This window comes from Drosophila simulans, chromosome 2L (assembly GCF_016746395.2).
Source record: "Drosophila simulans strain w501 chromosome 2L, Prin_Dsim_3.1, whole genome shotgun sequence".
NCBI classification, from domain to species: Eukaryota; Metazoa; Arthropoda; class Insecta; order Diptera; family Drosophilidae; genus Drosophila; species Drosophila simulans.
The window spans coordinates 19,555,109-19,579,874 of record NC_052520.2 but is presented as its reverse complement, the minus strand read 5'-3'; the positions used below and the strand labels follow the sequence as shown (position 1 = coordinate 19,579,874).

At 41.9% G+C, this 24,766-nt stretch overlaps 1 protein-coding gene across 6 annotated transcripts in view; it reads right to left on the bottom strand.

Annotated features, from left to right (window-relative positions):
* LOC6732875 (protein sickie) overlaps positions 1–24,766 on the bottom strand; it is a 150,550-nt gene that overhangs the window by 77,023 nt on the left and 48,761 nt on the right. For 4 of the 6 annotated variants that reach the window (XM_016180423.3, XM_016180421.3, XM_016180419.3 and 1 more), the window contains one exon: positions 22,976–23,146. In XM_016180423.3, coding sequence (XP_016025601.1) covers positions 22,976–23,146 — 171 coding nt within the window. Of the gene's footprint in view, positions 1–22,975; positions 23,147–24,522; positions 24,613–24,766 lie in introns of those variants that run through there. The other 2 variants (XM_016180420.3, XM_016180415.3) reach the window with 1 other exon arrangement.

Sequence of the window (24,766 nt, the reverse complement as noted above, 5' to 3'; positions counted from 1 at the left end):
CGGGAGCTCTGGTTGGGGGAAATGGGGAAAATGGGGAAATGGGCGAAAGCATAAGCAGGCAAATTGCGCACGCAAGCCCCTCAATTTCCTCCGCTGGATTCGAACGTCTGTTCCCGTATCCAGTATTCCATATCCCGGCTCCCTGGCCATGGCCTCCTCCACCTTCGCCTTCGCCTCGCCGAGATTAGCCTTGGAGATATGGTATGCTAAGGTGCCGCTCCACTCCACTCCGCTCCACATCCCGTTTCACTTGGGGCTGCCTTCAATAGGCGTCCGAAGAAAGTGCAGCGCAGGCTAAGAGCATTCGCTGCGAACGTGTTTCCATGTTGCACTTACGCAAATCGGAGGGACATTTCTCCTCACGAGGAGATCTGTGCGAAGGGGCTCAGTTTTATGTGTATATCAATTTGCTGAGGAATTCATTTGAGTATGCCTTTCACTCATACAGCTATGATAAGTTACAGTGGCATGTAATTATAATACATTAAGTAGAATATCTAATTTATAATATGCCATAAGTTAAAAAAGAAACTAAAATATATCAAAAAATGTCAATAATGGATATACTTTATGCATACTAAGTAAATACGCAGACTTGTAAGCCATGTTCAATACTACTCCCCACAACATTTATTGTTTTATAAGGACTGCAGTTCTAACTACTTTTTGGTAATGCTTTAAGCTTCTTAACGAGGGACAGTTGCATTAGTTTTATTCCTGAATTTCGCTCAGTGTTCTGATCGCTTTGTGCTGCATTTGCCATTGGCACACAATTGGGTGAGTTTTCCTTCGTTTGGTGTTTTATTTTCTGGGCTGTCGGGTCGCAACACCGTCTTAGCCTTAGCTACGCCTTAAGTTATGCTGTGCGAGTATCGCCAGCCACCTCGACCTCCCACTTTTGCCACCCAACCAGCCAACAGCCAACAAACAAGCAACATCCAGCGTATAACAACAGGCAACACGGATGCCGCTCTAAGCTGTTTTCATTTTTATCCTGCGCGTTGCGATGCGAGTGTTTAGATTGCGAGAAATTGCAAGTTGCGTCAAATATGAAAATATTTGCACCGGCTGACACGGAATGCAAGCTAATAATTTGGTCAGAGCTGTAAGCTGAATTTAGCGCAAAAAAACATGGCTATCAAATTGGCTGCGATGCGTGGCCGTTGCCAAGGATCAAAAGCACAAATTTGTAAAATTAATTATAAATATGCGTTCAGAGTTTGTTTCATGGCCGGCTGCATCGATTGGAAAATGCATACGAGTGTTGGCAATATTTGCCCAGGTCGCAGAATTTGCAAGCTCACTAATTGGTTGGCGTAATCAGTTAGCACAAAATACGGCCATAAATATGCATGAAACAGCAAACAAAAATCAAATAATTAATAACCAGTCATTTGTGCTGCTGCCGCTGACTTTCCACGCCCAAAAAGAGTGGAATGCAAACATTTTAAGCTTAAATTTCATTTGGGCCAGCTCGGCATCGACGGCATATGCAATTTGCATTGTTTGCATAATAGTCAAAGATTCGTTTGTTTTACAAATTTACAGATATGTATAAAATCAATATAAACACCGTGTCGGTGAAACGTCATTAAGCCCACTCACCTGCAGCGAAACTGAACCGAACAGAACAGAAAAGCCTGGCCAGAAATGTTGAATGTGGCCAAAAGTGTTAAGCTTTAAAGCGACAATATTTTCGAGCTGCCAAGCAAATGACAATGGGAAAATATGGATTGTTCTGAAAGCATGAGCTGTTTTCATATCGATGATAAATCGTGACAGCTATTGAAACAAAAACGGGGATACGTTGACAAATCGAACATGATTGCCTCATATTTTTTCTGGCTTCATTGAGGACGAGTTGAATGGCGTACACTTTAAAATGAGTTGTTGCAAATTAATAAGCCCAAAAAGTATCTGATCCTGCAATTCATCCCGAAAAAAGATACTCATGTTCAGGAGAAGATACATTCTTCTATCACAAACATGCATTTTCAAGTTGTATAGCTGTTTGTCTCCCAGTTTTTGGGTAAATCGCTTGTAATTCATTCCGTTGCTATTCAAAGTACAAAATACATTCTATTGAAATATATTCGGAATATATATTACCAAATGTATTTTTCTTCATTTTTACTGCAATGCATTTTTCAATTACTCCCTTTCCCTATGCATACATTTTATTTCGACATTTCGCCCTGTTCGGGTTCTCTTTTTACACAGGGAGAGACTCATAAGTTTACGTTCGATTTTGGCGTTTGTAGTAAAACGAAATTGATATTTTATGGCCATGCTCATCTGGCCAAAAGGGGTGAAAGGCGGGGGATCGGGGAAAATGGCACACAGCATACGATTTTCAAAGTTTATGGCGCGTGTATCTGTTAGATACGTTCCCCTATACTTTTTCTATGTTATTTACATGAACACTTTGAGCGGAGATTTTCAGTTTTTTCTCTTCTTTTATATTTTTTTGTTTTGATAGTTATTTATGAATGGGGCATTGTTTAAGCCGCACACGAAAAGCTCGCCAAACTCAATCGACACATGGCCAACTGCAATGCGCGTTTAGATGCAGCGGCTTTGATTTAAAGCCCTTTGCAGTTTGTAAATGGATTAGCCTTTTTGAGTTGGTTTTTGCTCTCAAAACAGCTTTGCCGGTTATTTAATTAGTAAAAGGAACATCAGGGCTTACAGGCGTAAAAAATAGGTAAACAAATATATTTGTTCTGTCGAATCCCTTGTTTGCTCACAAAAAAGGTAATGTTTATGAAACTATATGTATTTATGAATTTTTAATGGCATTTAAATCTAAATAATTGACAAGTAATAATCTTGACTTTAAAGCTTTGAAGCAACTTCGTTTCCATATATACACTTCTAGATCTTGGCTACGCATTTTTCTGGCTTCGCACTTGACCAGCTCTTTATATTTTCGTTAAATTGCTTAGAAGATAGCTTCGAATCTTTGCAAGATTCTTGATAGCCTCCAAGGCAGAACACGTGCCACTTGTCTGGCAGACTCATTTGATTATCATGTGACAGGAGCGAGGTGGGCAATGTACTGGTACATGGTAATCAACTTCTGGCAACTTCAAATTGTATCTGCTTCTTAAGACAGAGATGTATTTATGAGGCCCATAAATAAAATGGCACACCACGAAAAAAAAGCAAACGAAGAAATGTGAAAACGTGCTGGGCATACAATCTACCAAAATTCAAATTTGTTTTAGCCCCACGTAGGAGAGTCCCGAAACAAATGGACTGAGGCAGGTATAAAAATCCGAGTGCGGTATTCAAACAAAATTTGATATTTTCATTAAATGATATTCGGCTGCTGCGATGCCACAGTCACATCGCACATCCGTTCCCATCGCATTTTTGTGCCAAAACTGCAGTCGAGCGTGAATCCGAGGTTTTGTATCTGTGACTGGGTGGAAAAAATATACTCGAATATATTTTTCAGCGATTCTAGTGCGGATCCGAAATGCAAACAAACAAATGGACTGTGCAAGCAAATGAAATATTGAAACTAAACAAGCTGGAACAGGTGTCAACGTCGCCGCTCGGAGGTTTCACTTGACGAGTATTCTGTCCACCGATTGTATTATTTGCATTTCATTTACGTTCCCCTCTTTGTTTGCCCGGCTTCCCTCACTTTTTTGGTTTGTTATTTTTCCATTTTGCAGGTGTCCAGGCCAATTTGGGACCCAGAAATCAATCAGCATTCGAATCGCTCACTTATTTACCAATTGTTGTCGGCGGTTTGGCCGCCTTTGTTTTTCGGCTCTTTTGTGCCTTGAACTTGACACTTGCCACTTGCCACTTGGCCAGCCAACTGGGCAATGCCGTTAGGGGCCCTGCTGGCCAAAACGGATCCATCATGTACCCAAAATGGGCCAAAATAATACTTGAAACGTTTCTAATTCCATGCTAATGACAGGGCCAACGCAAACGGAAGTCGTGATTTGGGAAAGCTCAAATTGTAGCTTATGGCCGAGCAAATGTGACGGTTTGGCTGCGATGGGAACACGGATAATTATGGCTAATTAGGTAAATAGGCTCGTCGAACCTGTGTCAACAAATGCAGCTACAAATCGACATCGACGTGGACAATTTGAGTTAATTAGGTGCGGGAGAAATGAAAGTTTAGTTGCTAATTTATGGGCACAAGTATTTACTCAAAACGGCAGACAAATTGCCGCTGTGGCGATCAATTTTGGATTACAAAGTAATTCGAGAATATTAATTCTTTTTTTTATCTCAAAAAGAGTAGCATTCCCTATAATTTAGTTACTATTTAAGTCGCTTGAATGAAAACGAACTTTTAAAATACATTTTTGGTTTTACTTATGTACTATACCCAAATCCGAAAGTTTAAAGATCCAAGCGCTTTCGAAATCAAGAAAATATTCAAATGATTCAAATGATCGATCTTAGCAGTGATTTCCGTTAAGGCAATGGCAATATCAGCAATTTATGAAATCAGGTCAGCAATCATAGGTTGCCACAACTCCGAATACTCGAGGCAATCGTTAGAACCCCGAGCAAAGGCGTTTATAAGATTGCAAAAGTCGACGATTCAGATTCAGATTCGGGTACAAGGTGTGTCACTTGCAATGCCTTTGTAGTTCGTACTTTGCACTTCTCAGCCAGATATATGAAAGATACGAGTGCCACAGCGTCGGCGTTTAAATAATGGCGCTGTCAAAATGCGTTAGGCGTTTATTTTGGCCTACGAACTCCTCCGCCAATTACCATTCCAGCAATCCGCCGATTTCTACATGTCGCTGCGCACAATATTTAATTATAGGCTACATTTAACACAAACTCGCCCCGTGCTATTTGTTATTTGTTATGCATAATGAACTTACGCATGCAAAATTTATCAAATTTGCCACGCAACACGAACGCAGAATATTTTATGTCGCTTGACAGAACTTCGCATTTCGATGACACTGAAAACGGTGCGTGTAAAAAATATTTGAAATGCAATTTTCATAATTCAAACTCTTCTTCTTCTGCCTCTAACTGTTCGCCTGTGTTGACAAATTAATTATGTATTGATATGCGGTTTAAATGCTCACTGAAGCATGCTGTTTTTTATGCTCGGAAATGTCATTTAAAACAAGCGAGTGCGAGTAAATTTAATCTGGTGATTAGCAGAAACTTCGCTAATTAGCTCGCTGTTACCCTTCAAAAAATAATAGTTATTATTAATATTGTTGCCAAGATATAGATAATTATAATAAATTACTGAATAAACTCAAAAAGAATGAATATGAATTTATAAGCCACAATATGAATGAATAAATTATTTAACAAAACTTAAAGCTTGGATCAGTGGATCAGATCGCTCAGAGATCAATGCAAATCAGAGCTTGGATATTAAGACCTCTTCCAGGAAGTCGTGTTACCAACTTGTTGGTCCATTCGGGCCATCACGCACAGCTATCTTTGCAGGTAGTTCCCGAGTGACGCGACGTTGGGCCAGGTAGCTCGCAGTTGCCAGGTTGCATGGCTTGGACATATCCTTGAAGCTTGCATTTCTCGGCTGTCAACTGTTTAACTTGGCTTAACCTGCCCCTTGCCACCGCTCCCCCTTGGTTTTTTGCATATTTGACTTTGACACTTCGCAGTTGCCGTTGCAGTTGCAGTTGCTATTGTGTGTTGTTGCTCTCGCTCCTGTTAACATGTCCAACTGTTCGTTGTTCGGTCCGTCGGTGGGTCTATATGTCGGTCTATATGTTGGTCTATATGTCGGTCTATATGTCTGTCTTTATGTCTGTCTGCCAGTCGGCTGACTGCAGCTCCCTGCGTCCAGCGACAATGGGCTGGGGCATTCCTCTTGAACACGCAACGTGCAATTGTCAGTGTCAAGCGCTGTGGCCACTGCAAAAATATATGCATACGGCAAATATACAATGTATGTATATATAAATATATCTGCATCTGTATCCGTAACCGTAGACATTAATGTTCGAATGGGAAGATCTATGTGCAGTGCTTGGGATGTTGCAGTTGAGTCTCCTGCAGCCGCTTGTGCGAAACACAATATGTTATATATAAATATTTCAGAGAAATGCAAGCACTTCGATGAAACAAATATTTAAATATCATAAAATAAATATTATAAATTTCTTTAATAATTTTAAAATATTTTTATTCTAGAGCATTTCCACTTCGCTGCTCCTTTGAAGTCCCATCAATTTGACAACTTTTTTAGTGCCGCCTTCAGTCAGTTTCGAGATAAACTGAGCAAATTGAGTGATGCTTTTCAGACCGAATGAATTATTTTCGTTTTTCCCATGGCCCTGGAACAATTGCATCTTGCCTGCACCCCAAACACAATGGCACCAGAGTTGGCAATTCAATTTAAAGACCTCGACTAGTTCATGGCCAACGCAAATTGTCGGTGAAATCCAGTTTTGACGGCCTAATATGCCTTTTAACGAGCAAAGCTCTTCAAATGGCTAGAGGGCATCGAAAAATCGTGGTACACGCGTTTTCTGGTCATGTTTGACAACTGCCGAAAATGCAATTAACATTTGTGCCCGGTAGTTGTCAACAGTTTCACAGACAAACACGTTCTCATGCGAAAACACGCCTCCAGTCAAGGGCGGTGCTTGGAAAATTATAGTGGGATCATTAGGGCAAAAGCTACATTATATATAGTAAATCTAATTAAAGCCGGGTTTGGTAATAGCTTAAAAGTTACGCTTGCTTTTAAGATGCACTTAAATGGTGTTAAATGTAGCCAAGTTGACCTACTTATATCATAACTTAATGAGCAAGTAAAAAATTCTGGTTTGTATGCACATTAGAAAGACATGGTTAGATATAAATTGATTAATAAGTGATCGGAAATGTGTATGATCTAAAGTTTGTTTCATTTCTGAAATCTATATCATCGCTATACCCCGAAAATCCGAATATTTGGCTCTGCTTAGGGGCTCTCCAGAGTCTCCACCCCCCTGCAATTCGATGGGGACTACGCCACTGCCTCGGGCGGAGGTAGTCATGCACAAACACAGTTCCGGAGACAATTGCACCGTTAGAACTGCACACAAATGAATGCCCTTTGGCACCTGTCGACATCAACCTGGTTTGTCGAAAATGTTGCATAGTTTAGTTGCACTCTGCGAAATTAGCCAATGGCCGGCTCGTTTCCACTCGTCTCGAAACTCTGAATTCGGCATTCCGGGGGATTTGGATTGGACTGGGATGGCTTGGGTGGGATGGCATGGGTTGGTTTGGAATGGGATGGGCTGCACTGGGACGAGGCAGCAAATTTACCTGCATTATTTGCACGTAGGATCCCCCAGCGGAGTGGAGGCCGACCTGGCCGACATTAATGCATAATTTTGCCAAACTATTTTGAGGTTTGTTTGCCTGGCAGGCAAACCGCATGCAGCAGCATCAGTAGCTCCCTAACAACCATCCCATCCCCACCCTCCCACTCGCCCACTCCCAACCTGGCCAATTTATTTGTCATGTCAATATTAACGTCGTGCATCCAGAGAGTCGGCACCAAAACGCATACTGAGAAAAACAAGTCAAGAAATTAAGGATATGGACTTCATAGGTTTATAAAATACTTTCTGGGAAGTATTAATTATCTATTTAGTCAAATTACTTTATAATATTTTGGAAAACACAAAGATTAATATAAGGTGCTAAATGTTTCAAGCTGAAGATGATTTGATTTTTTACCAATATTAATTTATATTTAATTTTCTTTCACTGTTTAGACGTTTATAAGGATCAAGAATAGCTCCAGCTGGCTTTCGCATTCTAGCGAAACATAATTTACTGTGCCTTCGTTTTCGGATGCGGCTTTTCTTGCTGCTGGCAACTTGGCGAGCTGACAAATATTTGCCAGAATCCAGGCAACCAACTAGTTGGTAATTGTGAATTTAATTAGATTTTATCGGACAGGAGAACTGGGAAACAGAGCTGGAATGGCGGGCTAATGCAGCAAAATGGCAGCTTTTCTTGGGAGTGTCGGATTGGAAGACGACTCGTAATCAATAGTTGCCGAAACACAGATGTTAGCTCTGGAGATCGGGTTTCAACTGTACACATAAGAACTGACTTGTTTATGGTTTCGAATTGCCAATCTGTATTAGTTTACCCGGCTCCCCACCCAGCGCTTCGCATTCAATTAGCCCGAACAAACGCGGCGCAGCTAGGCCTCAAATTATAGTCTTATGATTTCCTGTCAATCTCAATGAGCGTCTCCATCTCTACTGAAGCAGCGGCTAGAAATCGTATGGCGAACAAGTAATAACCATAACAACGAACTGATTTGTTGGCCAATGAAGCGTGGCTAATTGCCGCCACTTGAATACTTTAAAGTGAAAACTTGTCGCCTGCTAATGAAGGCATAAACCAGATTGCAGACTATGTAAAGCGTGAGTCGAAATCGCTTTCCACACACCCATTCCCATTCCCATTTCCATTCCCGTTCCCATGTTGGACCTGACTTAACAATGGCAAGAGGGCGCCTTTTGGCCTGGCTAAGATCCCCGTCCCTCGAAGGCGCAGCCTGTTGGCATATTCAACTTTTTGCTTCTTGCGATTTTTCAACGCCTTTGCCACAAGATTTATGACCGCACAATGCGTGACCAGCTGGCGGGAAAAGCAAGGAGTGGCGGTCGCTCTTAGGCGGGGCACACTGTGCTGCGAGTGGGGCACGCACCTTTCTTCCCTGTTAATTTCGAACGAAATAAGAGTTGTCGTGCTAAAAAATGTGTTCAATCAATATTTTGATTGCGTGCAATTTCTTTCCAATGCAACCGAAGACGGAGAAAGAAAGGCGATTCTCACAAATGAATCGAATTAATCAGGGATCAAGGAATGCAACTGGAAAGGCTCTCAATTACTGGGCACACTTATTACTCACTTACTTTAGTAGTGTATTGCATTTAGTTAGATACAAAACATATTAATGTGGCAAAAGGTACTCGGAAGAAGAACTTTTATAGTTTTGTAATGGTATATGTAACTTCAGATTATAGTTTATTTTCTATTATGTCCAATCTGTATTTGTTGGGTTTGTTGTTTATTTTGGTTATACCTTATGGATAAGCTTCTTGTGTTGTCTTAGTCATTCGTTTGGCAACCAGCCAAATTAAAAGGAAAACAGCAAATCCGTATGTCTAATTACTCAGTTCCCGTGATTCGCAATCCACAATTCAGAATTCCTCGAATTGTAAAATGTGTCACTGCATCTAGTCGCGCATAGAATTGCGTGGGCGTCCGCCTGGATTTCGTCAAATCTCTGGCGCATATTTTATGCTAAAGAGGCGAAAATGGAAACCCCAGAACGCAGCTGCGGATTCGGATTCGGATGCAGATGGATGTGAAATGGCCATGCCATGCCATGCAGCCGGAGGCGGTTGCACATGTGGGTGGCTTGACTGTGCCATCACACCATCGTCGTCGACATCAGCAGCATTGTAATCTGTGGCACGATCATCATCGTCATCATCATCGTCATTGAGATTTATGTTTGTGTTTATGCTGCTGCCGGTTGACATTTCCGCTGCGCTTCTTCAATCAAAAGGCGAGGAGCGCAGAAATGATATAAAATAAAATCTGCACGTACCAAAAAATAATACAAGACCAGCGTATCTGGACAGAGTGACAATGTGAACCAAAGTGGCAAACAATAAAATGCAAGTCGGGGCGATAAATGATAAGGCACGTCGACTCTGCTGATTGCAGCTCCACTCGGACGGCACTTTGTGTTCCAGTTGAAGTTGCAGTTGGAGTTGAAGTTGCAGTCGGTCCAGTTGGGCCCTAATGAATGGGGCTCTGGCCCACTTGGTCTTCGAGTGGTGGAGTGGCCAGGATTGCAGGGAAATGACGTGCTGCAGCCATTGTGCATCTCGAACTGATTGAGTGGACGGCTATCTATTGAGCCGAGTTCCTTTGAAGGAGCCTCTTTAGTCGGCAAAATCATTCACGTGCAATTAATTAAGCCATTTGGCTCGGCTCAGGTGGGATAGTGAAGCCAAATTGGCACGTTGCATTATATTGCAGTTAAAAGGTTGGCAAAGAAAAGACTGGCATTAATAGCTTGGCTAAATTCGCTAATTGATTTCCAGCCACAAGCCAAACTCAATTCAATGCAACGCTTTTCTGTTCAGTAACCACAAATTATATATCAGCAGCAATTTGCCTAATTATATTTAAAATGTAGTTTTAACCAAAAACCAACCTTCAACCATAATAGCAAACAATTTAAGTTTAGAAAAGTTTCTGCCCTCTTCGCAGTCTTTTGTTTTATCTGATTTTATTCTTCCTAGACCTTATTAAACGTATTTTGATTGCCGGTTAGCTGAGCTACCTAAAAAGCGACTTCCTCGCTGGAGTCCTATATATAATTAATGTGAATTTCGCCCACGAAGTTTGCCAATGTTTCGCCCCCCGGCGTACCAGTAAAAGCCGAAAAAGAACCCGGCAAAACTGCTGTTGACTGAAGTTCGCCGACCATCGAGGGGCCCTCTAACAAGCACAAGCCCAGCGAAAACCCGAAACAAAATAACCGCAAGCCATAATAAATGAAATCAATAATTTGTTTACTTTTGTCAAGAAATTATTTGTGGCCACACAGGAAACACGATAGGGTATCAAGAGATTGTGATCGAATAAGTGGTGGCCCAAGTTGCATAACGAAATAAAGTAATGATAGACTGAACTATTTTCATTGTTATTAAATTGAATGAATCTAAATAAATTATGGATCGGAATCCATTGAACAAAAGTTACCCATTTCAAGCTACATTTTCATTGAAGCTCAGGATGCTTCACAGCCTAATATGCCTTACTCCATAGCCTTGTGACTTACAGGGTACTTCCGATTTGGTTCACACACTGCCCCGGAGCAAAAGCGAGACATTCGAAGCCGTGCTAATTTGTAGCGCCCATTTCCGTTCTTTATGTGTCGGCGGGTCCTCCGCGGATCCTTTGGATGTTCCGACTCGCGCTGTGCGGTCCACGAAAGATTTTCTTTATTGATGCCCCACAATTAGCACGCCGCAAGAGCCAACCGCTGTCCGATTCCGGATTCCGGTCGTAAACAAAGCTTAACGCCCTTTAAGCAGACGAGACGATACTTGGCCAACAAAGTACACAAACCGCAAATAAACCAGCGACCTTGACTGCAGACCAATAATGGTTGAGGTGAGTGTGAGGTGGTCATGGATGACCACCAACTGGCCAACTGGCCACCAACTGCAGCCAAACTGAGTCACCTTTGAGCTGGGAACCGGTTTGCCATTTAACATACGGCCGGGACGGCAAAAGGTTCTTTGAACCTAACCGTTCTGAACTCGTTGATGGATTTATTTTGTGTTTAATGCGACCGATTGTCGAGTAACGCGTGCCGTTTCTCGAAATTTATTACAAGGGAAGCCCGCCGCCAGTTGACACAACTAATGGCCTGTGTTAACGATGAGATATTAAAAGAATGCTTGGGTAGTATCTCTGTGAAATCTCCATGAAGAATGGGACGGCCCTATAAAAGATCCTCTAATAAAGTTATAATAAGTGATAGTTTGGCAGTAGGTCTTCAAGCGAATGTGGCTCAAGTCAGTGCACTTCGGATTATGCAGAAACTTGTTAAGCCTTAAATTATATTTAATTGGCAATTTAAAAGCATTGCACAGGCTGAAATAATTTATTTACATCCAGCCAATTTGCCTGCTCACTTCCTCAATAAATTAAGCCACTAAAGTGTTGATGCTCCTAATAATGATAAGTGCATTACTTTCGAATTAACACTGATTTATTTTCCAAGTACGACACTTTCAACTAAATGCTGGAAGCCCAAAACTATTAGGAATGTCATTAGTTTCTGGGCTGGCCCTAGCCACTGACCCACTAATTGAGGTCTAGGGTCCCTCCACCTAATTGGCCAACGCAATTTATGGCATCGAAAAACACTTTCCTCACCTTCGTGGCCACCGCACCGCCAGCAATAATTGGGAACAATCGGGCTTAGAGCAATGTTTGCCGTGTGCAAATTGGACAAATGTGTTGCGGAAGTTGTTTGGGAGTCAAGTAGGAGTGGAAAGAGGTGGCGGAGGAGGGGTATAAAACACGAGACACAGAATTCCATTTGCCATTCCATTGAGTAGCAAATCGGAAACAGACAAAACCAACTGACATGCCTGTGTTTCGGCCAAGTTTCGCCTTTGGCATTAATGGGTAACTAACTTGACAATGCGCTCCGACGATTAGCAAGAGGTTTTTTGTTTTGCCTTTTGTCCAATTTGAATTTCTCTTTGCATAGGATGGCAATGAAAAAGTTGGGTTTAAAAAATGTAGTAGAAAAGTTAGCAACGTTAAACTAGACAATCCAGTCTAATTACCCTACAAAACCACTTTTTGTTTTAAGTAAAACAGAACGGATTGCGTTTCATAATATCTCTATAATATAATAATAATAATGTGATACACCCGATACATATTTTATTTACAAACTGGAAAGAACAACTTTTCTTTTTGTTGACATATGGTGTCCCAGAAGTCAACATCTTTTGGGATAAATTCCAGTTCCCCGTAAACTCAGCTTGGCATGCTGGATCACACTTGTTTGGCCTTATAACGTGGAAGTCTCAATTAATCCAATTCCTCAGCCAGTTTGGAACACATGACGCACACGATGACTCACCTCCGAGCTGCCGCTGCCACTTTGCAACTTCATTGGCCCGCGGGCCAAAGTCCACAGGCCGTTGCAACAGCCGTTTGTCTCGTGGCTCTGCGGCTTCAACATTTATCCGGCTAGACAAAAGCCTAATTCTGTCTGGCCAACCAGCTGCCAGCTGTGCAGCACACACATAGGTGGGTGGGAAAGGACCCCTCCCCCCACTAAATGGAGATGGATCCCGGCAGCCTAACGAAAATTAAATTTAATACTTGCCAGGCAGCCAACCCGACCAAATCTTGTTAAATTAATAAACTTCCAAGTCACTGTGACAGCTAGTTGCAGCGGCAAGTCAGGCTCGATTTAACGCTCAATTTGGTGGCTTAGGCTTAGATCTAAGCTGGGGTATTAGCCATCCACGGATGATGATGAATCGCCAGCGGTGGCCTAAGCTCATCGCTGTGTCAGTGATAAATAAAGCTCATTAGTTGGCCACAACTTTTGGCCAGATAACTTCCTCCCCCTACAAACAATAAAAACTGGCCAATCGGACAATCTTGACAGATAGCCAGCCATCGACTTTTCGGATTCCCAGAAGGCCCAGCGGGTAGCTATACAAAATCTGGCCAAAAACCACCCAAGAGGTGATCTCTCGGGGGGATTAGTTCAACGAAATTTAATAAGCCGCGCGTTAACAAAGGTCAATAGCAATAATTATGTAATTTGTAGCTGGAATGGGCGTTTTATTGTCAACCTCTGAGGGCCAACCGCCATCGCAGCCATTCACGGCGACAATAAGAGGCAATAGAATGACAATAAACTTGGCCAACAATACAGGGAAATGGGATTGAAAAGGTAATTTTATGTATGAAGAGCACTTTCAGAGTAAAATCGTTGGCAGTGGCTGCGATGTGGGATACTAAAGGGGGCTTAAATCCAACTAAAGATGATCGAATTCATAAATGGATAGCATTAAACTTAATTTAATATGCTTTTATTACAATATATAAGCTAACTGGAATTTAAAGAAAGTAAAAGTGAAACAGATTCCTTTTCTTGCAATTTAATATCCCTGAAATTCTAATTGACCTATTGACTTCCATTGCCGCCTTTCCTACATTCTTTTCGCTACCTTTTTTGGGTCCACCTTCATTCACACCGACTGCAGTGGAAAGGTAGAACGAGGACCCCCGTGGCGCAGACTACGCCACTGATCCGGCGCAGCTGTGCCCCGGTTTTAGCCGGAATAGATGGGCACGTAGACGAAGTTGTGCCGCACACGCCTAGCCACAAAGGCCAAAAATTACCTACATGGCTATGTGCGTATGTATGTGGGTAAAAAGGTGAGCCGAAAGGAGGCACATACCTATATACACATACATATACAATAGGCAGGGAAAGTCGTAAAAATGACGTGGCTAACAGGACGCAAAGGGGCGGAGATCGAGGACGATAGGCTAACAAGGGGCGTGGCAATCGCGCCTGCCAGCGGTTTTTGGGTTTTCCTTCACCTTTTGACAGTTGTGTCATGATAATTAGTTTTGGCCTGTTTTTCGGGGGTGTCATGCCTTCTTTTTTATGACTCCTCGCATTGTTTATGTTGATTTGATGTTAATTTAACGTTAAATTGATAAATATCTTGGGCCCAGAAAGGGGGAGAGCACGGGGGAATGGGTCAAACATTTTCATTTACCTCTTCAGTTTTCGAGTTTCTGGCTGCTGTTGTGTTAGCTACTTGAGGTTACTTGACCTGCATACGTCGATGGCACGAAATGGTTTTGGTTCCCCTTGTTTGTTTTTGAGTTTCGATATTTCTGCTTTTTTTGGTTGAGTTTAATTGGAGCAGCGAAAAACAAAGGCGCTTGAACGAAATTTTTAATTGATATCATCTATTGCGGAATTCGCGCACAAGTATAGTATGTATGTGCGATGTGCACATTTAAGGCAATCAACGTTCGCAATTAAACAAATGAAATGAATTTTTTCCTTCTCGAGCTTAAGAAATCATCGACGAAATTTGCATGAAATCAGCACTTTACACTGGCAGAAAACTCGCGCTCAAGCTTAAGCCCTTTATTGACGTTTTGCACTCTGGATTGGCCAATCATTTGTTTTTGATTAGCAATCAATTTAATTCGCTTGTTTTTATTCAATTCCCGCGAAAACGTACCCAATTCCTTTGGGATCTCAACGCGGCGCCTTCAATCGACGAGAAACACAACTGAGTCGAGCAACAGTTGGTTGCCTACTGAATCGTAACCGGCAAAAGATCATCGATCGTGCTGACTTCGGCTTCGACTTCGGCTCAATCGTTTTGATTGTTGTGGGTCGTGTCATCTGTTTTTGCTTTTGTTTTGTTTGCCCATCGAACGATCGCACAGCTGTTCCAAAAGCAACATTTCGCAGACTGGTTTTGGGATGTTGCCAGTCTGGGGGTTGCTGGGCAATGTTGCTAGCCAGGGAAATGTTGCTGACAGTGCTGACCGGTTTGGTGGGTTTTCAGTTGGTTTTCAAAAATAGCTATTTTTGCTATGGAACTGAATGTTATGTTATTAACTCAAGATTATTGTTATTTCAAAAACGAAGTATTTCGACTTTTTTCATTTCCCATGTAATATCCTTATCCGATTGGTCAAGCCATGCAACAAAGTCTCCACAACATGTAGTTAATATCTCAGCAGCATGTGGCCAACCAAAATTGGTACTAGCTGGATTGTGTTTGTTGTTGTTCCCTGCCCAGACATAAACACATTTCAGTTCTTCAATTTTGATTTCTGTTTTCTTGACAGTTGTGGGGGAGTGTGGAAGAGGGACAGCGCTCGACTGTCTGCTACATCGTTCTGGGGGCAATGAGTAAACAAATTTTAAATGGAATTTTCAATAAGTCATCAAAGAGGTACGCATGAGCATATATGTATGCGTATGTGTCTTGATGGATCACCTCTTGTTTCTGTTCTCCTGAATGGACTCGTAAACTCCGACACAGTCGCCACGATAATCCCCACGATCTCGAGCGCAATTCCCTCAATGAATTCCCCCATCGAACCATCAACGAGTTCAATAGTATCATAAATTATAATTGCAAAAACGTGCAAGACAATGCCCAAAGAACAGAGCCGAATTAAAAAGTGGGCCAAGCTGTGCACTTCGTTCTTTTCAGTTGAGTTTACATGGCGCAGCCAACTTGCGAGTCAACTGGCAATTAAAGAAACCACAACCAACCGAATGAATGGCAAAAGTGGCAGTCGATAAATCTATATGGTAATCACGAACTGGTCGCATCGCCAAATATAAGAGCGATTTCGACTTCTACACTGCACCATTCAAGCATTCAAATATACATTTAAAAGTTTAAATTTTTATAATGAAAGAAATAAAAAGTTAAAGGAAATGTCTCATTTTAAAGAGGATGTCATAATTAATATAAATCGATGTAGGTAAAGACAAGTTGGATTGCAGACAATATATTTTAAGATCGAAAATAGTATCTATTTTACTTATAGTTGCTTATTTATTTATTTGAGTGAACTCCCGTAGAATCAACCTTATCTTCAATCTCAAGATCTTACAGCAATTGCGACATGCTGGGTTCCAAGATCACTCCGATCGTGAAGATCCCTTGTAACCCCAGCGATGCCAAACCTAAATCATGTGGGTGGCTTTCCACAAAATCCAAATCGATGATAAATTGCAATGAACTTCTCGCTGTGGCCTCCAAAAATGATGTCAACAAGAAGTTCGCTGCACATAAATTTGAAGAGACGAGGCCACAGTGGAAAAAATCGGGGGCCGAACTGAGAGCAAGAAATATGTCGGCTGGGTCAACCTGTAGCCAAAGAGCAAAGTCTGCCAAGTGTACATACATATGTATACTCAAGAGGCCTTTGGAAGTCTGCATCTCCGTCTAAATTTAGATAGAACATCTTGCAGAGCACTCGAAATGAGGTCGGTGCTATGTTCCGCCTTTTTGAAGTCGTTTTCGGGGAGGAACCAGTGCAATTAGAGGAGCATCGGAGGCACCCAAATCGACTGTGGGGCCCCGTGTCTAATTAAGTGCGTGAATCTTGGCAAGAGTTCCTCACGAAAAAAGCTGGCCGAGAATAGAAATGTATTTCCACACATTACACATTTTGGACTTGGGCCAAAACTTCGAGCAGTTTAGCCAGCCAATTGAAGTGTAATTCACTTCCGCTTTTGTTTGTTGACCAAACAACCAGTTGGGAAGCCAGAGCCCAAACCATAACCGCAGCGAAAACAAAATCCAGACAAACCGGACCGGACCGGACCAGACCAAGGACCATGACCATGTTGTCCATCTCCCCATTTCCCCATTTCCATGTGCATGTCAACTGGCCCAGCAGGCGACAACGGGCAAACATCTGTCCAAGTCCAGTTATCAGTGGAGCTAATTCCCCGACTGGTTGGGGGTCCTTGCTCCGATATTGTTACTGGGAACACGGAACTGGGAGCTGGGAACTGGGATCTCAGCTCTGAGTCCTGCACTCTGCACTCCCCCAATGACAATTACCGGGTACGACCACAGCTAAGTACCAGACAGGGGATTTCCCGCCGCAGTTCCCTTTCCCTTGTGAGCTGGTGGAAAAGCTAAACAAAGTTCTCGAACACACAGAAACACACACGACCGAAGGGGGATTTACAGAAAGCTTTGGCGAAACTTTGACGAATGAACAGCCAAAAAACGAACACGGAAAACTCATCAAAATGAACTGGGAAATGCGCTCCTAATATACCCTTAAAAAAACATAAATAATAATAAATAAAATACATTTTTAAATACAGTTTCAAAAATGATACTTGCATTTTTGAACATAAAATAGAGTTTTATGATATCATTTATCTATTTTTTTAGAATTGTACTTGTAATTTGGTGTGTGCATGTATTTTTGATTTCCATGCAAAGAAATATTTAATTATTAAAACATTTAAGCCAAAATGTCAAATTATATAAAATATATATCAAATAAATATCAATTTCATATTAAACTTATAAAGATTTTAACTAGGCGAACCAAAAACATGTATCACAAACATCTTTTGTGCAGCTAAAATGTTTTCCGTGTCCAACTTTTTTATTTGAGCGTAGTTTTCCAACGACTTGTTTGTGCCACATGCACCATCCAAACGCAATTTGGAAACTTTCAGTCGCCAACTTGAATATTGCAGTTAATGTCTCTAATTTACTGCAAGAGCACTTCAGGGCAACAGGACAATCTAATGAAATAATGTTGTGGCCTCATAGTTTTCGAGATGGCTCAATTGGCCAACGCCCGGCTTACATGGCGTATGATAAACAAACTTGGCGAGCGAATCAAGTGCACTTGTTCTGTGGACCAATAGAAACTAACGGCTTATGGGAACCGTCTAAAGCAGGCTTAGAGTTGTAATTTCTAAGTGAAAAGAATTGGCATTTAAGTGGCGGGGTAACTAAAGTTTAGTGCGGCAACTGTACTTGAAAGTTTCCCTGACCGGATCACGTGCCGCGACTAATTTATGCAACAGAAGGCGCAGCCATTGATTGGTTGCCCCACCCACTTTGCAACTGGTTTTCCACCCACTTTGCACCCACCTCCCAGGCTTTTCTTCCCGTACAACTTAATTTGTGTGCCGGAATTTATGGATGCTGCACGTGCAAAAGGGCCTGAGTGGGCCTGGGCCTCCCAGAAAGTTTTTTACCGCCTGATTTGTGGTAACAAAACTTTTTTGTTATTCTTTATTTGTTCCTTTTTGCCTTCGCCACGCAACTGTGAATTGCAAAACACAAAAATGAGCGCAGTTGAATTTGTATTTTATTTGCTTAACCCGCAGAGCTGGAGAAGATTGTGCAAGCCGAAGTCGACTACGAGTATATTTAGCCAATTGAAATGTACACAGAAAAGCTTAGCCCCCGACCAGCAATTGTGGCATTGTAAACTTTAATGTGGAGCCATAAAAACTATGCATTGTTTACCATGGAAACGATGCAGGGAAACGAACGAGAAAATGGTATCTGGGCTACGAGAGGAATTTCCCTAAAAATAAATCAAAGTCTGCTGCATTAATGAACTTCAATTTGGGGCCAGATGCTGCACAGGAAAACGGTAGAGGAATCCGAAGCCCCATCCTTAGTTACCTGCCACCTAAGCAGATTTCATTTTAGATAGAGCAGACGTAAGCTTTTCCATTGAACTACGAGCATTGAAAACTCCCGGACAGCTGAAGAGCCGGAAAAGCCAACGAAAGAGGTTTAGGGAACGGCAACCGAAGGTGGAAACTGGGCTGCAGCACGAATTTTTATGCATTTGCATTTATCTTAAGTGGGCTTCGACGTGTAAACTGATTGGAGCAGTAATTTTTTAAAAGATTGAAGCTGACTGGGCGTCCGAAATTTATTTGGGCTTTTGTTGATCCATGCAGGTGAATGCCAAAGTAAAATATTAGAAAAGTCACAATCCGTTCATTGCCTTGTTTGCCGCAAAGCTCCTCTGAGCCACTCAACATCTGTATTTAAGCCATAAGATGATTTTTCATTTCGGCCATCTTTCTGAATATTTTATGGTTATTCCTTGCATGTTCACTCAACTTTTAAGCACTTAAGTCGTTTTAAGACGGCAAGTAAACCCCAAACTCTCGAATCGCACTTCAATCAGGGCATTTATCTGAAACAACAATGGCTCGACTCCTTCGAGGGGCAAATCAGTCAAGCGCATTAAATTGAGCTATTGTTTTAGTTTAATTACATAATAATTGCCCTGTGCGTTGTTATTCATGTTTGTCTGCTGCTAATAACTGCAAGCAGCTTACGGGAAAAACCCACAACAACTCCGGCAAAGCGTAGTCAATGCAGGAAGAATGGCCACAGAAACTGGCTATAACAGGAGCTTCTGGCCTGCTCGGGACAGGATGGGAGGACAAAGGACCAAGACGGGCAATTATGTAAGACACAGCATGTGCTTATTTTGATTTAATTTGCCATTTAAGACTTCGCCCGCCCGTTATTTACATACTTGATTGGGAAAATCTTTATGTGCGAGCTCGTTTGCTAGGAGGAGGAGCCATTTACCTTTTCGACTGGCAGCTTCCACATGTTCCCTTTGTTTGGCTCGAGAGTGGAAATCAAATTAGTAGCGTTGTAAAATGCATTTAAGTAAATTTGCACAAATTGCTCTTTGTTACGGCAGTGACTCAGCTGAAGGCAGGACTTTAAGGACAAAGTAAAGATAGTTCATGGCAGAAGATACTTTAAGTCTTACAATCATGCTCCCGCAGGAAGTGTTGGATATGGGCTAAAACAATTATTTAAATGATTTGATTTATTTGATGATTTCACTCAGAACATAATTAATTATAAAATTAAAGAACTGACTATGTGAACTACCCACTTTAAACGATCAAAGTGGGTTTATTCGTCTTTAAAGACTCTGTTCTCGTGTTAATAAGAGTGCAGTTCAAATGCATTTCAGTTTGGGTGAACTTTAAGCCACCGTTATAACCCTTTCGTCTTTAACTCGATTTTTGCGGCCTTTAATTTGGCAGCCAGGAAACTTTGGCTTTCGGTTTTTCCTCCTGCGCGTTGGCAAGTGCCGTCGCTAAAGTTGACTTTGAACACTTTTACGTTTCGCTGATTTTTCAAGAGTTTCGTTTTCCTTTTTTATTTCTCGCTGCGGCTCTAGCCACATTTGACTCTGGCCCGGATCCTTCGGCTCTTTCAGATGCTGCCTGCTCCTTCGTCGTCACTCATTAGAAAAACGTTGCGAAAGTCGAAAAAAATGTGCACTACGTGTTGCAGGGACGAAAAAAACGGCAATGAAAACCCTCATGTAAAGTTTGCACTGGCAAAAAGTAAGCTGGCTGGCAAAAAAGCTGAAGATGGTTGGGAAACGACCAGGAAAAGTTTATTACAAAGTTTGGACTGAAACACGCGCCAAAGAAAGGAGAACGCAAACTAAAGTTTAATATTTGATTTAAAAGTTGATAAAATTTACTTTAGTCTGCACTCAATGCACTCAGCACGGTGTTATTTGTTTTTATTGAATTTGTTCAAATGTGTCTTGGCCAGATTCGGCCGTTCTTCGTCCTGTTTTTCGTCCTTTCCCCGAGGTTTTCCTCTTTGGCTGCGCTGCACCTGGTTTGCGTCCCGGCTACCACGTGCATTTCCCATTTCGCCATGCAAATATGAAAGGTAAATGGGAAATGAAAGAAGAGGAGCCGCCGGTTCGCAACAAAAAACGGCCTGAAAATGGGAGAATTTTCAAATGCATTGTTTGCTGGCTTTGAAATGGAAAACACGAATAGTGCGATGAAGCGGGACAGGGCTGCCCATTGTTCTGAGTCCAGGATATTAAGGCAGTGGCGGGGTGGCAAAGGACTCACACAACAGGTATAAAGCCACAGGGGGCACCAGTTTGGGTAATTAATGATGATGTTGTAAGAACAGGATTAATGGGAATCAGATGGCACAACAAGCGTAATGAAAGGGCAAGCAATGCAAAATGCTAAATCCTCCGAGGGGCATTCAATTTCGGCAATCAACACCAACTTAATATTTACTTAAATATCTTTCTTTAAAGACTTATTAAAACTTTAAAAGGAAGAGCCTGCATTGAAACTCTTTAATAAGTACACATATCAACAGCTGGGCAAATGTGACAACATTTTAACAGAGGCGGTTTTAATTTGCGAATTTCATTTTGACATGCAAATATATTTTCGTGTTTTCCGGCACCGCCAGCAGTTATTTGCATTTCCATTCGATGCGGAAAGAGCTTGCCAATCATAAACTTGCACCTAAACGTATAAACGTTCCCGCGGCCATCTAAAAAACACACAAAACTCGCATGCTACCCACTAATTTCGGATATACTTTTTATTGCATTCTTCTATTCGTCTATATTTGAACGGCAAATTGGCAAATTGAGTTTGTTAGTCCAAGCTCCTACTCGTCAACTATATGGAAGTGTATATAGATACATATACGGAGAAATGTGCAATGCATTGCATGGCTTCGAGCTTCTTCATCTCAAATAAACCCAATTTGGCGCCCATGTCACATACGTCAGCGCGACTCGGTCACGCCCACTTTTGGGGCAAGTTCGCTGGCAATTTGTCAGCTATTTTTCCACGTTTTCTGTTTTTTTTTGTTTCTTTCTCGCTTTCGGATTTTGTTTTTTCGATTCTTATATTTTCTTAGCTGCATCACGTGCCACAGCGGCGCACGTTTAGCTGAGCTTATCATTTTCTCAAAGACTTTGTCTCCTGGCATCTCTAACTGGCAGTCCCTGCCGCCTATTTAATATGCAAAGCGTCAACTAACCGAAAACTGACAAAGTTGAAATAAATTTTTATTTCATGGACCCGCTTTCAGTCTCTGTTTATATATCGGCAATGAACTTGCCGCAGAATCAGCGCAAGCCCCACGAAAATATGCCAAAGCCTTGGGGAGCCTTTGGTCCTGAAGAGCCGAAGGAGCCGAAAGAGCCTAGCGAAAGCATTTTTTGGCAATCTTCTCACGTAGCAGACGGAAAAGTTAAGGAGAAAGAGCCGGGATAAATTCACCGCTGGGAGGAATCTATGTGAGTGGAACGCGGAAACCCAAAACTTTTTAATTTTAATTTTAATTTCATAAATGCAGTGAAGTGCAGCCATTGCTGCAGCAGATTCGAAATCGTCGTCATCATCCCAATTCAATCAGAGGAACCGGCGGAGCAACTGCCACCTGGTGCCAAATTGCTTAGTGCGGCGGAAATCATCATTTTCCAACTCGTAACTGAATTGCGGAGCTGCCGCCGCAGCACGGATGAAAAAGTTTGTCATACGCCCCGTGGTACAGCCAACACGGCGTATGACGGATCCACCTTTCAAATGCACACCGCACTCAAAGCGGGCGAGCGTGTGTGTGTGGAATATTTTCACGTTGAGCCGGCATTTGCATATGCCGGATAATGGTCTGGCTTTAGTCGCTTTCCCTCTGTTTTTCCATTTCCATTTCCATTTGCTTTTTTGGTCGTGTAAAAAACAATTAACGCAAAAAATGGGAGTGACTCATGAGCCTTTGCGGATGAAATAATCAACGCTTAGATTTTTCCACGTTTCCAGCGGCATTTCGGTGGTGCGGTAAATGAGCAAAATTCCAAAGAAAATCAACTAGTCATTGCCTAATGGAAGTTTTTCCTGCAGTTCCCATTTAATTCAAATTATTCAAGTTGGGTGAACAGCTCTTTTCGTTAAGCAAAACGTGCAAATCTATTGATTATCCAAGGTTTCTACTTCTTCTTCTAAAATTTGTGGAATGCCTCTTTTGAATTAAGCCCCCATTTGATATTAACTTACCATTTGCTGTTGATTCTTTGGCTTCTTGACCAAATCGGGCACCTTGAAGCTGGTAACCGCCTCGATAACCTCGGCGAGGAGCAGACCATCTCGACAGTCGGCGGAGAGGTCTGTGACTTTTCTTTTCGATTTGGCACGTTCCAAGTAATAGTTGGCCCAGTCGGTGTAGATCTGAAAGTAGATTAAAACATATGAATTTAAATGTTTTCTAAACGGCAACCTAATGGTGCATTCAAGTTGTAATTATGACTTCAGCCAGCTGTCCCCTGGTGCTGCACAAAATTGCAGTCTTTTGGCAATTTGGTTATCAGGAAATCATTAGCCATCCTGCCTTTCGGCCAACGGCAACATATGCACAAGGAGTTGAGCAAACAAATTAAAATTGAAGACATTTCCTCCCTGAGAGCCCTTGGAAGTCGTTAAGAAAATCTGTGCAACAATTTTGTCTAAACGAAAAATCCTTTTTATTCCTTGGCCTTATCCTCATCCCATTCCCATCTCCCTTCCCTCGCAATGTCCTGCAAGTTTCATTTGTTGTCTTTGGTCGTCCTTGGCCTGGTATATCCCTCATCCGTCTGACTTCCTAAATTTGGTTACATAAATTTAACTACAAGGAACACAAGTTTTGTGATGCAATGCCGAATGGGTGTTTGGTCTGCATGGGCTAGTTCGAATTTTAAAAGACTGTCAGATAGCAAAGCATAAAAGCTATCTATTGAAAAACTGGCAAAATTACCAGAAGAAACAAAATTGCGAATATGAAAGATGCATTTCGGTTTGCTTATCCTTCTAGAGCACTCTTACATACACTTTCCTTTGCTAAACTTCTGATCTTCAGGGTATTTGAACTTTCCTTTTTGTTTCTGGCAAGGGCATTATTAGCTTCCCAGACATTGGCCCTCACGTCGTTAGCCACATCCTTACATAGTTTTATTGTGCCCCCTGCCAGTTGGCAATCCTAATGTGGCCCTCATCTTCCGGACTCCTCTGCATATGCATGCGACACATTTTATGTTCGCCTTGCTTGGCAATAAAAATATCTTGCATTGTACTTCTGCTATCTTCGCCAGCCTTCTGTTTGTCTAGCTGCCGTTCTGTTATTGTGCCTGCGTTCTGGCCCTCTACTGCTCCGCTATTCAGCCGTATTCCATTTTCGACCGAGTTACGAACGGGCTTTACATCTCAAAGGGCCAGACACACAACAATGGACTTGGCCCAGGACTTTGAGCCGGCTTGCTTATGTAACTTTTTCCCCATTTTTCAGCTGCTTTCTTTAGGCTCTGGATTTGGCTTTGGCTTTGGCATTGGCTTTCCGAACAATAAACTGAAAACTTGTTAGTGGAAAATAGCCGGGCGAATGTCACTGTTACTGGCTTGTAGCTCATGAGCTGTGTATCTGAGGGATACTTATGTTTATGAAGCGACATTTTTTCCACTTTCCACACTCGCAGCGTAACATAAATTCAGTTAGCCTTGCTGAGCACAAAAAGCTACTCTTTTGCTAATTAATTTAGTTCCATTAGTTGTGTCTCGTCCTTTATACAAACCTCGGCATAGTCACGCGTCAGGATGCCGTTGATATTATCACAGGACCCTTGGTAGCTCACACAGCGAGCCAACATTTTTTCCGCAGCTAAAAAGGTTCACTGATTGATGGAGTTGATTCCGTTTTTTATTTGCACTTTTTCACACATTTTGTTTGCATTTACAGGGAGTCGTTTATCATTTGGAATGGCGAATGGCTTTAAATATTGATTTAATATTAAATTATCCGACAGTGGCAGGAAATAG